Raw genomic sequence first — 16,618 nt, forward strand, 5'->3', positions numbered from 1 at the left:
TTTTGCTAAAGAGTGTGCAATAACAAATGCACCAACACTTGGTAGAAGAACATCAATTTCATGGATAATATGAAAATCAAGCAAGTTTGCAAATATAGTCTTGACCATGACAAATATTTCCTAGCCCATTCCACCTGATCCTGTGCCTATGTGGTATGCACATTTGTAAGCAAACTCTGTGACTTCTTTTTGGGAAAAATTGGGCTTAAAATAGCCTTGATTGCAATTTCAAATGAGCAAAAAAAAGATATTGAAAGGAGAGCTATTATGTGCTAAGAAATTTTCGTGTTGAGAGTCATATCAGAGGCTAAAGCATAAGTCAAAATGCAAGAAAAAAGGGTTGCTAAAGGTGAGTGTAGACACAGCTAATGGTTCAGAGAAAACACACTATCTTGGTCATCTCTCCTTTTTAGCAGTCTAGACACCTCATGTGTGAGTCTTAGCTCTTATGAGCATGGCTAGGTATTTTAGGAATTTTTCTATGGTCATTATGATGCTTATATGGGCATTTTATGATGGCTGACCTAATGCCATTTATGGCATATTTTTATCATATTTATATAGGGCTCCCTCCTCAATCAGTCATATCATCGCCTATAGGTTATATGGAGAGAGGGAGCCGATGCTAGTGCCTACGAGCTAGTGACTCACTATTATACGCATCATTCTCGTGTTTGGTATATGGATTCCATTTCTTGAGCATTCTTCTTAGTTCTCTTCTTTACTGTGTTCTTTTTTGTTTTTCGATTCTATCCTTGTATTCTCAGCAGTTTATTATAGCATCTGCTTATGCTTCCATTGTTGCATCCACTTCTAATATGGTATCATATTTCAAGATCAAAGTTCATGCCTACTGTTTTCTACTATTTTAGATCTGAGTTTTGGCTTTTTTGCTGCTAATGGGACCTATTCTTTTGCAAGACTAATTTACAACCTAGGTAACCATCTTTTGATTATTTTTGGCATGTTTCCATTAGCATTTTTCAAATAACCATCTACGTTTTTAGCTTTTGGGATTGTTTCAAGGCTAGGGACATATTCTTTACCCTTCCACATCATTTTTTTGGTGTCTAGTGGCTGAGGCAATTGTTTCAATTGTTTCTTGGTCAAATGACTGCATTTATTGCAATTTATGCCTATGTTTTTATCATTAGCCTTTGCATTTTTTATTGTTTGTCCTTTTGCAGGGCTACAACAATGTTTCAAGCTGAGTCTAGTTGTCTTTGGTCTATATTTTCACCTTATCCATTACGTGTGAACTATGTCACATAGTCAGTGCTCTTAGTTTGTTTGTACACTCTCTCCTCCTCTTCTTTATTTTTCTATTTCTATCCTCCTTGATTGCTCCCCCCTGTTGTTCCACTCATGACAAATTACATGGTCCTAATTACCTAACATGGAGTGATGTTATGAAGGCATAGTTTGCACAAAATTAGTTATGATATGTGGTGTCTAGAGTTTCGAGTGTCATGCATATCCCACTCCTCTTCCAACTAATTTCGATGAGGACAACTATGAAGAACCCCGGTTCACATGGGATAATAATAATGCCTATGCTTATTTACTCTTCTTCACTCTATCTCCAAAGAAGTCCTTTTATTAGTTACCTCCTGCAGGATTGCTCCAAGGATTTGGGTGAAGCTTTAGATGTTGTAAGAGGCTCCTTCACCTATGCACATTGTCACTCTTTATTGATAGCTTCAATAGATGAAGTTTGAGACAAAAGATACGATTCAATCTTTATTACTTCGTGTCACACATGTACATGACTAACTTCAACACATGTAGTCTGCCCTTCCAAAGGCTCATCTTGTGGGGATTGTGCTCTACAAGCTTTCTCTAGAGTTTCATGGAGTGGCCAATGCTTTCTAGGCTCTAACAGTCATCAACATTCATCAATTTTCTATAGATGTCCTTGATGCTTTAAGCATGAGACGTCTTTGCATTTACAAGGGAGGCTTCCATCATAGTCTGGTGGCTCCAGTGAGGCCATTACAACTTCAAAGAGAGGTGACAAGTAGAGGAAGTCAAAGGCCATGTGTTATCACTATGGTAAGAAGGGACATTTGCACAAGGATTACAAAGAGTTAGCAGCTTCGAGGAAGGAGCAAAAGAAAAGCAAGATACCGACTTCTCCGTCAAGTCATCCACCTCCTCCAACTCTGACCTAGATCCTTTGGCCAAGGCATGGATAGGATCATCTGCTTCACACAACTAAGGGAAGGGCTTGGCAACCTCTCCTTCCACTTTCTCACGTAAGTCAGCTCCCTCCTCAATCATATCATCACCTATCGATTCTCTGGAGAGAGGGAGCCAATGATAGTGCCTATGAGCTAGTGACTCACTGTTGTACATGTCATTCTTGTTTTTGGTATATGATTCCATTTCCTGAGCATTCTTCTAAGTTCTCTTCTTTGCAATGTTCTTTTGTGCTTTTTTGTTTTGTTATTGTGTTCAACACTTTACTACAGCATGTGTTTATGCTTCCATTGTTGCATCCACTTTTGACACACCTCACCCAATCACTCCCAACGCCACGCTTAGCATCAATCATCTCTCCCCACTCATTACTGCCACCATTTGGCTCCAACCGCAACACTCAATTGCTCCTAGTGGTGTGCTCATGCGTCCATCACATCATTCATGCACATGTGGAATTCCACTCATATATGACCATGCCTTCTAAACTAATAAGTTGATTGCACTCTTTGTAGTAAAGTTTGTATTCCTTCATGTTGTTGAATTATTAGAGGATTGTTCCAAAACTAAAGTGGCAGGTTTGGTCATAATCAAGGGCTATGACAATTGGGTCTCACTTTGTATTTGAAAGTAGTGACTACATATTCAATGGATTGGTCAATCTTGATAGTCAAAGATGAGTGCTTATGTGGACCAAATTGATTAGAAATAATCTCAAAGGCGTATAGGACAATGTCATAAATCAAAGTTTTTAGTTACAATCCATTTCAAGGAGCCGTTGGCACAAAAAGAACCTGTGGTAGAGCACCTTTCGCACCAAAAAGAAAACTTACTAAAGCTATCAAAGGTACTTAACACATCATGATCAAAGAGTAACTTGGTGCTTATATGATGACTTTGCCACCTCAATAAACTACCCATTTTTCACAAAAGTAACTGTGCTAAGGTGGTTTTAACTCCTCTATGATGACTTTACCACCTGTACCCATTTGCCGTCCTTTTTAGCTACCTTCATCTTGGCAATTTTAGCTCTTTGTGCTTTGAGTTCATTCATAATCCATAGTTTGCTTCCCTTCAAACATTTTAATTGCTTTAATATTTATCTTTCCAAATTCCAAAACTACAAAGTTGATTCTTTCCTTGCTTTACAATTCACCACGATATCATCCACTTGAACCCTTTTTCTTCCTATATTGGCCTTAGTTTGGTCTCTAGTTTGTATGACTCTTAAGCATTCTTGACGCTCTTCGTTAGCTAGTTCCTATTGTGTTTCTTCATGTCATCCCTCAAGGAGGCCCCCTTTACAATGCATGGAATGCAATGTTCTACTGCAATAGAACTTCATTAACTACCAAAAAGATGGCTTTTGCCATACCTTCTTTATCTATCTTCTCATACATGTATATATTCATGCCCATTGGGCCCTTTCAACAATCCAAGTACATCATTATGTATGCATAATAGTGCGTATGTGGACATTAAACAATGAGGTCGTGTAGCTTTAAGTGATTGTTGGAGGCATCCATATATACAAAAGATCACCCTCTTGTTTGGACTCTTGTGAGCTCATAAGTTTGCTATTTTGCAACACATCTATATCATGGAACTCAAAGGGAGGAAGGGGAAAATTGTAAGGAAGAAGAACAACAAAAAAATAGAAGGATAATTCCATTCTCACTTTGCTTGCAAAAAAAAAAAAAAAGTGCAATTAGTATGCCAATTGGAGACCCAAGTCAGAGAAAAATGTTATTCTCACTTTGCTCATGTAAAAAGCCAATCGTGGAATGTGAGCAATATTGTACTTCAATTTGCTTCTCTCACAAAAGCATGCAAGCCAAGTTGACTACTATGCACAAATTAAAATTTGCACAAATAGCAAACCCCAATCGTGAATTTTCTTGGAGCTAATCTTTGGAATGTCAATTTGATTCCTAGGTTAGAAACAATAAATTGAAGTCCCCAACTAATTTTGCTATGCAAATAAGGTTGATACTTTGATGGTTGATACCTAATCAATGCTATGAATTAGAGCTTATTATTGTTCTTTTGATCGAGTACAATGGTAGGCCTATGATAGCTAAGTTTTCTTACATTTGTTCACCTTTATGGATCATCTATCATTATTGCACCATTGGAGTATATCTAAAATTCTAAATTGGTGTTTTCCTTTGCAAGTACATCCTTCATAATCAATTGTCCATCATAGCAAGTATTCATTAAAACTTTATGTTGCCCACGATACCAAATATTTGTTTTTAAATCATGCTTTAATATAAACAATGGTTTTCTTTTTCAATCACATGCAAATTCAATATCTTGCAACTCCCAAAAAGTTGTATACTTGTGTTAGAGATAGCCTCGCCATCATCATGTATATCCTTAGATATATACTTTCACATTTTCCACACATGATTTTGGTTATATAGGCATCTACTTAGAAAGGTTAACACATTTCTACAAGAGATATGACGTTTTTACTCAACTTTCAAAAGGACACACTTATGTCCTATAGCAATACCAAACTAATGTTAACCACTGCTGATAGTTTTTCTATGATGAAGTACCACTAATGAAGCGAGGTCAAAGCTTGTGCTCCACTCTTACTCTGATGCTCCCCTGTGCCACTCTTTCAAACAGACTAAGCATAAGGACCATAATCACACAACCCCATAGAAGAGAGCTAGAGCTAGAGGATCACTAGAGTTGTGCACTTAAGAATGTTGTGGATATCATCTGATCATTGCAGTTAGAGATATGGATCATTTACAGGTCAGCTATTCACAAAAGCTTTTGGTCACATTCTCTATGCAAGGTCCCATTTGGTAGCAGTGGACCCACTGCGTAAAACCACCTATGAAACCTTTCAAAATCGTATCCAAAAAGGGATTTGAATAAGAATACCTAACAAATATTTACAGGATTGAACAACTGCCCATTTGAACCTGTACAGTGTCAGCTGAGATTGAGATCGATGAGCTCTGGCATCCTCCTTTCTTTCCCATTTTCAGCTAGCTCAGTGCCTAGCTGACCTTTGTCCCCAGCTCCAAATGCATAAAGCCGTCCTGAATGCGTGAGTGCAAGAGTGTGCGCCTTGCAGGTTTCTGTGTTAGTTAAACTGATTTGCACAATCCTCACTTGCCTCTCCTTCAGTGGCAACACTAATTCAGGAGAGAGGAAGCTCTCGGGATTACTGGCCTGCAAGTTGAAAATCACGACACACAGAGAGAGAGAGAGAGATGGAACATGCCAATGGATGCAAGGACACATGACAAGCTACGCAGGAATGCAAGTAGTCACAGGCCAAGAAAACATAGAAAAGGGTTTCACAAGTGGACCCAGTCTTCATGAAAGCCAAAGGATGTGTACAGCAACATACTAGTACTACATGAGCTTGCACACTTCCAAATTGTGTGCACCTGTGTATGTGCATGAGAGAGAGAGAGAGAGAGAGAGAGAGCACCTTTACATGACCCAGACTTGCCTCCCCCCATCCAAACGAATAGACGTCTCCATTGTCAGCCACAACAAAAGTTGTATATTCACCAGTGGCAACATGGACTGCTTTCACTCCCTGTAAGGCAGCTACTACCTTTGGTAAACCTTCACAATCCTCATTACCATGACCCAAGCACCCGTACCGTCCCCATCCCCAAGTGCATACACGGCCATCTGCACCTACCACTGCCGCATGCCAAGCTCCAGCTGACACAGCCACAGGCTTGAAATTTAACTGATGAAAGTATTCAATCTTTCGAGGGAACTGTTCATCTGCCCTAGTGCCATGTCCAAGCTTTCCACCCAGGCCACAACCTACTGAATATACAGACCTGGATAATGCAGGAAAACAAATAAGTGGTAGCCAACTTGACCCGGCAACACCTATAAAGAAATGTCAGTGAGCGTAAACCAAAAACTCACATGCCATTGGGTTGGTAAGCAAGCGCAAGCAAGTAGCAGAAACCAGCCGCGATTTGGACCACAGGAACATGCTCTAAAGAACCCTTTAGTTGCTGTGGTCTTTTGTCCTGAGGATCAGTTCCATGCCCAAGTTTCGCATCTGAGCCCCAAGAAAACGTATAAACTCTGCCTTCTCGGGACAATACAGCCGTAAAATAATTTCCAATTGTGGTCTGCACTACAAATATCCCCTGAAGAGACTCTACAATTTGGGGTGTGCAAATGCTCTTTGGAACAGAGCTTCCATGGTCTCGCTCACTGAAAATGTCCTTCCCAAAGCTATATACTTGACCCATATTTGTAACAAGCATTGTGCGGCCTGCTCCTGCAGTTGCTTGAATAACACGAATGCCCTGCAATGATCTGTGCAGTTGGAGTTCCAGTTACTAGTCGCAGTTATGCCTTAGGTTGCAAACAAAAACACAGGAGGTAAGAATAACAAGCACCATTGCCAGTATATATAAACACAGATACTTAAGACATTGAGTATGCCAGTGTTCCTATAAGCTGCATCAATATGATAATATGACATTTCATACAAGGACAAAAACATTTGCTAACCGTAACAACCGTGGCCGCCATTCATCTTCCAGTGAGCCTTGTCCCAACTGTCCTGTGTTGTTGGATCCAAATGTATATACTGCTCCCGACGTGCCGACAACAACACTGTGACCTGAACCAGCAATAGCTTGACACTTTTCCCGTCTAAAGCAAAATTCGCCAGCTTTTAAATACTTCAGAACCAATTTCCACGATCCACCACAGCGCTGCCTTAGATCATCCTTCTCTTCTTCATTCATGGGTTTAAATACAGCCCGAGTTTGACACATGTCCAAAGCTGCAAGTTCTGCTAACGACAGACTCGAATCAGGTGGAAAATTCGCAGGGCTCTTAAAGAATGAGCATGTGGCCTGCCAGCAGAGCATGTCAAGCATTACAGAAGATGACCAAAGAATCGGAACCACCCAAATGTTTTTGGGTTCAATAAACTTGCCTCCAAATGAGCCAGGTCTTCAGCATCTAGGTTGCATGCACTTAAAACATGCAAAACAACAGAGGGGTTTGCTGCTAATGGGAACTCTCCTTGGAAAGCATCTGCATAACAGACACGCTTGGGCCATTGCAAGGCCTGTGACTGTGTTGAGGCATGCTGAGGTAAATCAGCATTGGTGTAGTGAGGAACCCCCGGTGCAGTCCATAAGGGCCCACTTGCTGAAGCATCCATAATATGTGTATCTGATGTTGATGGTTCATAAATTGTTTGATACACGGGAGGCCAATGCTTACAACCACTTAAACTGCAAAAACAAATAACTCTATTGGCTGCTGTGCCAACTAATCTCTTAGATATTATCTGGAAGATAAGAATTCTTTTAGGGTATTAACATTTTCTGCTCTTTGTCAATATAATATGTGCAATGCAATGCCAACCATAGAAGCCAATGACGCTTGATGTGGTTACAAAACTAAATCAGGATGAAATCTGAAATCACTGGTTTTCTTTGATCCCCAGTTGTTTGCATGCAACCTTAGTGCAACCAGGAGGATAGAGATGCATGCCTCACAAGAAGTCAAGTGACCAACCCATTGAACTCGCCCTCTCCAACCATCTTAAAACATTTCCCCACACAAAAAAAGGACCCTAAACATCCTCCAACATGTAAAGCCAGAAACTCTCTTTCTTACTTCTTGCTTCTGCATTTCAAGGTATTCCTAAGGAATCCCCATATATTCAGTTAGCAGAATCTGTGTTGAGTGCAATTTATAAAGCAGGTGACCTCAATATCTAAGTTTATGGTTCAAAACATGACCCATTACAAACCATTAGTTATCAAAGGGTGAGGAGTTCTAATTAATTACAATGTTGGCGAGTTCAGCAAATGTTTGTGTCAAGTTCCCCCATTTTTGTTGAAATGTGCTCCTACAAGCACAGCACACAAGGACAAGAAATTGAGTTAATGTGGAGATAGACACGAGTCAGCAAATACATGCACCATCACTTGTAGGGTTTCAGAAAATCCATTAAAAAATCAGACCATTTCCATGCTAGGCAACAACAGCAAACATCACAAAACAGAAGCAAATTCTGTGCTAAACTGAGCAAACATCACAAAACTGAACTTGATCGAGGAAAGCAAGATTCAAAGTGCAAACATTGATACAAATTACAAAATTAGGCTGCGAGGAAACGAGAGATGGTAAAAAATACAGTACAGCACATGCAAAGATCCACAGGAGAGCATATACTATTAAAGATTAAAACCCAGATGTTGAAGAATCAGAGCACCCAATCTGTGTTGTTACAAGGTCAAAGGGGCCTCTCTCTCTCTCTCTCTCTCTCTCTCTCTCTCTCTCTCTCTCTCTCTCTCTCTCTCTCTCTCTCTCTCTCTCTCTCTCTGTCTCTGTGTCTCTCAAAGACAAAACTGATCGTCGCATAAGCACCGGAATTGATGCCAACAGAGGCTCAAAGCAGAGCTATTTCTTTCTTTGCTTGCAGTTTCTCGCCCATCAGGCATCAGCCCAAGTTTGCTTTGATGATGCAATTGAGTAGAGAAATGACTGATGAGAGAGGGCCACAGATTAGGGGTGCTCTTCTGCAAGGAAGAGGACGAGAATGGCATAATGAAAAGTGCACACGCACATGATTGAGTGTTTTTTTTTCCTCCTTTTTCTGGCCTCTAAATTTGGTACCGGCTTAATTGATTAGGCCAATTGGAATTTGGGACTAATTAGTCTCCTTGATCAGCTTGCACAATAGTCAGTCTTCCAGAATTCAAGGCCATGGGATTAACAAGTATGATTCTTGGTTAGCTTGCATGTGGACTAATTTTCATGTACTTATTTGCCTCCTCTTTGTGTGAATTTTGCTATCTTTGTTGTATTTGTATATATTTTACTAACCCTAGTAGCATGCAAGACCCACTAGTGTCACCCAAAGCTACCTTGTAACGGCTTTGCTCTCTTCACGAGCTATATTTCATCGAAGCAAGTGAAATCAATCCTGTTTTTCCCACCTTGTCTTGAGCCTCCTCTTCTCATTTCATGTCCTCGCCTTTTGTTCTTAGGCCGCTACTCGGCTTACTACCCACCACCTTGTTGTTCTCCCTCATTACCACGAGAGCATATGGACCTCTCTCTCCATTTATATCACAACTTTCATTATCTATGGGGGACCTGCTAACAAAAACTATATCTAACTAATCTAGGATACAATTCCCAAGGCATATCGATTGTATAATAGGGGCAAACCTAACTTATATATAGAGAGCCACACCTCAAGCACTTTTGTGATGCTTGCAAGAGACAAAGGATAACCCTAATCATGTGATGTGTGCCAACCATAATAATCATTATTCAACATTATTATCCATAAAAGTACACGCATCGAACTATATGATAGAGTTTGTCATCATATAAAGGGCAACTATGAGCACATATATTTAACTAACCTCCTAATGCACTTTTTTTATCAAGGCATATTAGTTAGATAATACTAGCAAACCTAATCCATAACAATTCAACACCTCAAGGGTAAGGAGTGGAAAAAGAAACTCTTATGATGCTTGAAAGAGAAGATGAACCGTCAATGCAATTGTATTCAGCTTGTTAAGAGCAAGTCGACTTGCCCACCATCTTGTTGCTCTACACCATTGGCACAAAAAAAAATATGAACCTCTCTCTCTCTCTCTCTCTCTCTCTCTCTCTCTCTCTCTCTCTCTCTCTCTCTCTCTCTCTCTCTCTCTCTCTCTCTCTCTCTCTCAAATAAGAGGACTTATCATTATTTATGAGCTACTAAGGGAACATAGGGTTTCTTAAGTGAGTAGCTTCTAATACAAGTTCAAGAGAGATAGAAGGGCAAAGGGGTGGAGTAGAAGCAGAGTAGTAAGCTCTTTGCAATCTTCTTCATTATTATTCTTTTTCAGAATCAACACACTAAATGTATAATAGTGATTAACAATGCATTAAGTCTGCAATAGTGATTAAGAGATAGGTCTAACTGATCATAGTAGTGACTAACTAGAGTTAAGCCTACCTAACTTATTAAAGAGATCACACATGTGTATTCCAGCTAAGCTATAGTTGTCAAGTGTTACTAGAGTAGATACGAGCTTGATTCTCAACACTCCCCCTCAAGCTCAAGAAAGACATTGTACCCCAAGCAACTCTCTAAATTGATTGAACTTATCTTTACCTAGTGACTTGGTAAAGATATCAGCTACTTGGCCTTTGGTTTTGACATGCAGGATATCTATTTGCCCTGCTAGTACCATCTCTCGTATGAAGTGATAGTGTACCTCTATGTGTTTGGTTTTGGCATTATACACTGGATTTGAAGCCATCAGTACACTGCTCACATTGTCACAATACAATGTGACTAAAGCATCTATTCGCATATCCAAATCTATCAATAACTTCAGCAACCAAGCAATCTCACAAGCTACTAATGTGGGATCTCTATACTCTGCCTTAATACTAGAGAGTGCAACTGTCGGTTGCTTCTTGCTACTCTAGCTAATCATTCCACTGCCAAGACTAGAAGCATATCCACTAGTAGACTATCTATCATATGGGCAACTTGCCCAATCTGCATCAGTATACCCCATGAGCTCTATATGATCTGAAGGTTGATCATGAGGAACAACAGCAGATGACCCATGCCACAAAGCCAACTCATCAAAGATAACATCTTTGTTGATTACTGTGTCACTAGTAGACGCATCAAAACATTTATAGCCCTCCGTCCTACTGAGCATAGCCAATAAACACACACTTATGTGCCTTAGGATCCAAATTTTTCCTCTTCTCATTTGGAGTGTGTACATATGCAATGTAGCCAATGACTTTAAGATGGCTGATGTCGCAGGCTTATGTTCATATAATTTTTTCCTCCTCTCATTTGGAGTGTGTACATATGTAATGTAGCCAATGACTTTAAGATGGCTGATGTCGCAGGCTTATGTTCATATAACTTTTGATATAGTGACACATCATGAATCCCTACAATAGGAGTACGATTCAGCACATACATAGTCGCCACTATAGCTTCAGCCTAATAAGACAATGGTATATTCTTTTCATTAAGCATCACACAAGCCTATTCTTTCTTTTGGCTACTCCATCCTACTGTGGAGTGTAGCTACACGTAGGTTGCCCCTGCAAGTGCCATTCTTTGACAATAATCTATCAAATTCATTGGATACATATTCACCACCACTGTCAGATCTCAAACAAGAGATAGAACAATCAAATTCTTTTTGAACCTACCACTTAAAGTACTTAAAAATAGTAAGCACCTCATCTTTATACTTCAAGATATACACCCATGTATATCAGCTAAAATCATCAATGAATGTCACATAATATCTAGATCCATCTAGAGTAGCATTATGGGTTGGGTCCCCAAACATTTGAGTGAATCAACTGCAGTGGCATAAAACTGTTCCAAACATGCTTCATAAATAAAAATTGAGATTGCTTGCCGAACTAACATGCAGCACAATCATGACCTAAATATGAATACGCAAACTTTGGCAAGCCTGTAGCTAGTTGCTTTCTTTGCATAAGTTGCAGCCTTTGAACATTCACATGTCCAATCCTCTTATGCTAGATCTCAATATCTCGAACTATACCCTGTCCATATGCAAACATGGCTAATTTCAACTCTGGAATACTAGCATTTAGAGTGAACATACGACCATGTCTTTTGCCATTAGCAATCAGCTTGCAACCATTTCCAAACTCTTCAATAAAATAGCCATGCTTATTGAATTGCACTTGCAAATTTTTCTCCTACTAAAAGTAGATTCTTAGTAATGGAGAGGAAATGCAATACATCATGCAAATTCTTCTTCCGACCATCATGAATAACTAGGGAACTACACCCTTATACTCAATAGTATGTTGTGTCATCACCTGTATAGACATAGCCATGTTTATTAGAAATCATGTTGATGAACCATTCTCCATGCGGATTCATATGATTGGATGCTCCAGAGTCAATGTACCATACATCATTTAACTTATTTTCTTTAGTAGCATGGTTATGAACATATATCATAGCAAACAACCTATCAGTGGTGGTAGCATCCTCAACATGACTAGATGAAGCATAATGACTCTGTTGCTTGCCTTTCTGATTTGCTTGTTTCTTTTAGCACTCCTTCGCAATATGCCGCTACTTTCCACAACAGCGACAATCCTTATCCTTATTTGTATTCTTATGTGTCCTCTATGATTTCCATAAACCTATGTCTCTAGGCTTCGATCTCCCCCTTGCTTGGAAGTATCCACCACTTCTAGCATTTTGCACTTGTAGATTATTCACATTCTAAGATGCTTCTTCTCAGCCCCTCAACCGTGAGAGAACCCTCTATAGAAATTACATGGCATAGCAAACAAAATCTAAGAAAGGAGTAGAGAACACATAGCAAATATGGGAAGGATAGAGACTGCTTTCATTTCAAATGAACTGATACAAAGATGGTCTATCCACCAGTGTGCTTCCACTATCTGAAGCTTAGATGGAGATCTAGACAGATGCTAGGCAAAGAGCTTAAGGGTAGCTATAAGAACTTTGATTGGGTGAAAGATAGATTGGTGATGGCTTTAGAGGGATCTTCCTTTTATAGCCCAAGAAGGTAGTTTGGTTGACATGTCTGACCATTTTATGAACCTTCCCTAGTTGGCTAGGGAATATTTTCTTTACCATCACATCGAGGGTCCTGCCCCCAAACCCCCATCCTAGGGGCCGCTTCCATGACCCCTATACCCTAAAAAATAAGGACTATTGATAACTCTCACATCCCACAACTCGATGCATTGCGCCTCAAGTTTCTACCAACATAACTACTCTATCTAACCAGAAGGCTAGATCCACAAAGGTCACCTTTTTGTCATCCGATCACATAGACCTCATCTGACATACAAGCTAGGACCCACCCAATGTCTGTGTGCACACATGGCTTCTCCTCATAATGAGGGCCTTACAACTTAGAGTACCTTGGATCATTGGTGGCACCTTACAAGGGTGGGGCATTGAGCATATTTAACATCTCCTTTCAACGTCCACCCAAACTACATTCCCAGCCCAATGTCGAGTCTTTGAAGATGAACTCAATCAAGTCACACACATAGTGATATTGGATCTCAATGTGTTTGGTGCATGCATGAAAAAATAATTTTTTGGCAATGGCAATGCAATTCTAATTGTCACACCTTAGCATTATTGGATCTTCAGCTTGTACTCCCATATGCCATAGGATCCTCCTTAACCATATTGCTTTACATGCAACAAAGAAAGCTGCCTTGTACTCTACTTCAATAGAAGACAATGCCACAGTTGGTTGCTTCTAACTAATCCAAGAGAAGATTCTTGAACCTAAAGAGAAACAATATCCAGAAATTGATTTCCTAAAATCACTACTAATTTGAGTCATAGTTCCCCATAAGAGCACTTCCAGAATTGTATGCAATACCATAGTCAAGAGTTCCCTTCTAGTATTTGAGCATCTACACCCCAACTTTCCAATGACTTTCTCGGGGTTTGCTTAAGAACCTGCCCAAAACCCAACAAAAAAACTATCTGGCATGGTATTACACAAGTAGATGAGGTCGCAAACGAATCTCCTATACCTCCCAATGTCTGCTAGTGTTGATGTATCCTCAATGGATAACTTCAAATTGACCTCCATAGGTGTAGCTATCTCGTTACACTTAGTCATGCCAAATGATTTTAAGATCTCCCATGCATACTTCTTTTGAGAGATGAAGATTTTTCCAGGCAGACTTCAATCCCCAAACAATAGTGCAACAAGCCCAAATTTGTCATTTCAAACTCTGAAGCCTTTCAAGTCTGATGGATCATAACTTCATAGTCACCTATAATAAAAAGGTCATCCACATATAGGACAATCACTACAAACTTTTCACTATCCCTATAAACATACAAGTTAGCATCTGAGGCACATCTTTTGAAATTCAAACCTAGAAAGAATTTATCTCTCCATTGGTACCATTCTCTAAGGGCTTGTTTCAACCCATACAATGCCTTCTTTAGCTTACAAACTTTGTTCTTACAATAGGGGGCCTCAAATCTTGGTGGCTAAGTCACATACACCTCCTCCTTGAGGTCACCATTCAAGAACATTGATTTGATATCCATTTGGTAAACTGATCTCTTCTTATGAGCAGCCACTCTATAAGTACTGTGTGAATAGTGGTCATTCTAGCAGTTGGAGCAAATGATTCTTGAAAATCAAATCTTTCAACCTATGAAAATCCATGTGCAACTAATTTGGATTTGTACCTTTCTAAGCTACCATCAACATTGTACTTTACCTTCTAGACCCACTTGGTGCCAATAATCTTTCTCTTCTTTGGCCGATCCACTAGCTCCCAAGTGTTATTCTTCATGATGTTGTCATACTCAACTTGCATAGTTGATCTCCATGCTAGATCAGCAAGTGCTTCTTCCAAGTTTGATGGCTCCTTTACTTTGCTCATAATCTTAGCCATATAGGATATATTGATTATGTGAGTAGAAGCATTTCTTTGCTCCTCTATTCTCAATGACCTCCTTAGTCCATTTGCTTTTTCATCAATTGTGGTAGGCATAGGATTGCTACAATCATAGAGCTGCTTCACCCAGTGTGTCAATGGATTTTCCAGTGGTGTGATTACAGGCTGGTAAGCGTTTTCCTCATCATCCAAAGGCGATGCTTCCTCCTCCTTGAGAGTAGGGACACCTCTTGGGATAGGGTCATAGTGGACTTCTTCTTTGCTTAATGATAAAGTGGAAGATCTTCTATTCTCCTCCTCCACTGTATGTGGCTGCTTCTTGAACACCACATCACAACTCGCTATGCTCTTCTTTGTCTCTTGGTTATACAATTAGTAAGCCTTTTACCTTGCCAAATGGTACAATTTTGGCATTCAACAATGCCATTTGGCTAAGGTATATGAGGCATCATTAATTGACGCTTAATGCCTTTGCTTTTGCAAAAGTCTTCAAACTCCTTTGAGTTAAACTCACCACCACCATCTACTCTAAACTTCTTCACACTTTTCCATGTTTCATTCTCAATAAGTTTTAGCCATTCTTTAAACTTACCAAAATATTGAGCCTTATCACGAAGGAACTACACCCACATCTTCCTATTGTAGTCGTCGACTATCAACATAAAATAAGAAGATCACCCAAGGCTTTTGTAGGAATTTTATTGTACAAGTCAGTGTGTATCAACTCTAGAGGAGCCTTTACTCTACTATTGCTTTCTTGTGGAAATTCCTTTTTTTGTTGCTTGCACATCATAATAGCTTCACATGGTTCCTTCATTTTTGTTAGTGCAAGTAGGTGAGAAACCATACCTTGCTTATGGATCTTCTTCAACACTACACAACCAATGTGACCAAATCTTTCATGCCAAAGTTTACTTGTGTCCACACTAGCAGTGGTTGTAAGAGAACCTAGCTCATATAGGTTGTTCCCCCTTTCTCCTTTGCCAACAACTTTACTAGTACTACTGATAATTTTTGCACATGTTAGTGAACCTCACCTCATAGCCTGGATCAATTATAGAAGCAATTGATAACAGATTTCTCTTAATCTCTGGAACATACAACACATTTGAAAGATTCTTGAGTTCACCATTTGCAATAACAAAGAAAATAGTACATGTGCCCTCAGCAGGGCATTTTGCATCATTCCCATCCATCATAGTGATGGATTCTCGTAGAGACTTCATAAAACTATATAGATATTTCTTGTTGGTCATGTGATGAGAGGCGCCACTATCCCCAACACCCATGAGTCAGTGTTAGATATTTCTTGTGCCACAAGGAACACACTTCCTCATTGGGTCGCCATGAATAACTCCAACTCTAGTTCAGTCATATTGGCTCTCTCCTTCCCTTTAGTCTTCACAATGCCATTCTTTCTATCTACCTTCTTGACACCACAATTTGCTATTGCATGTCTTTTCTTCTTATAGTAGAAGCATTCTCCTTGAAACTTTTTCTTATCATCCTTCTTCTTTTATCACCGTTGGTAGAGGAACCACCTTTGCCTTTTGCATTGGCAGAGAATGCAACGTCTCCACTGCTTCTACCTTCTCAGGCTTTAAGCCTCAACTTCTCCTTCATTAGTAGTATACAATTCCTCAAACGTCAAGGATTGGGGTCTCACCTAAGTGTTTAGGGTAGTTACCAATCCATCAAACTTTCATGGAAAAATCCTAAGACACTTCCAAGCTAGCTCCTTATTAGTCCTTTGTATTCCAATGCCAGCCATCTGGTCAATCTAAGTGATGAATGCTTCATATGCCTCTCCTTTAGCAAACTTCTCTATTCCTAGTTGATTCTCCAAGTTTTGAATCCTTGTTTCATTTCACATTTAATATTGACTCCTTAGTACATTCCAAGCCTCTAATGCCTTAGTTGTATGCTAAATCAAGGTCAAAACACT

At 39.6% G+C, this 16,618-nt stretch overlaps 1 protein-coding gene across 2 annotated transcripts; it reads right to left on the bottom strand.

Moving 5' to 3' along the window:
- Positions 1-4,674: 4,674 nt before the first annotated feature.
- Positions 4,675-8,792, bottom strand: LOC148039413 (ultraviolet-B receptor UVR8-like). Of its 2 annotated transcripts, none has more exons than XM_087690426.1 (7): positions 8,599-8,792; positions 8,017-8,077; positions 7,151-7,454; positions 6,718-7,067; positions 6,118-6,519; positions 5,660-6,026; positions 4,675-5,394 (listed from the first exon to the last, which is right to left on the bottom strand). In XM_087690426.1, the coding sequence occupies exons 3-7, from the start codon at positions 7,379-7,381 to the stop codon at positions 5,152-5,154; spliced, it is 1,593 nt and encodes a 530-aa protein (XP_087546552.1). In that variant the 5' UTR covers positions 7,382-7,454; positions 8,017-8,077; positions 8,599-8,792; the 3' UTR covers positions 4,675-5,151. The 2 variants fall into 2 exon arrangements, with proteins under 2 accessions (XP_087546552.1, XP_087546545.1); XM_087690419.1 differs by having other exon boundaries at positions 8,404-8,792.
- Positions 8,793-16,618: the final 7,826 nt, after the last annotated feature.

This window comes from Lygodium microphyllum, chromosome 2 (genome assembly GCF_053477565.2).
Source record: "Lygodium microphyllum isolate KBCC chromosome 2, Lygodium_microphyllum_v1.1.10, whole genome shotgun sequence".
Taxonomy (NCBI): Eukaryota; Viridiplantae; Streptophyta; class Polypodiopsida; order Schizaeales; family Lygodiaceae; genus Lygodium; species Lygodium microphyllum.

What these genes read in the sequence shown, in the direction of transcription:
- LOC148039413 (XM_087690426.1), bottom strand. Translation starts at nt 7,381, where the DNA reads ATGGATGCTTCAGCAAGTGGGCCCTTATGGACTGCACCGGGGGTTCCT. An exon ending in AAGACCTGGCTCATTTGGAG is followed by an intron (nt 7,068 to 7,150) that starts GCAAGTTTATTG and finishes CTCTGCTGGCAG; the next exon opens with GCCACATGCTCATTCTTTAA. An exon ending in TGGCGGCCACGGTTGTTACG is followed by an intron (nt 6,520 to 6,717) that starts GTTAGCAAATGT and finishes CCAACTGCACAG; the next exon opens with ATCATTGCAGGGCATTCGTG.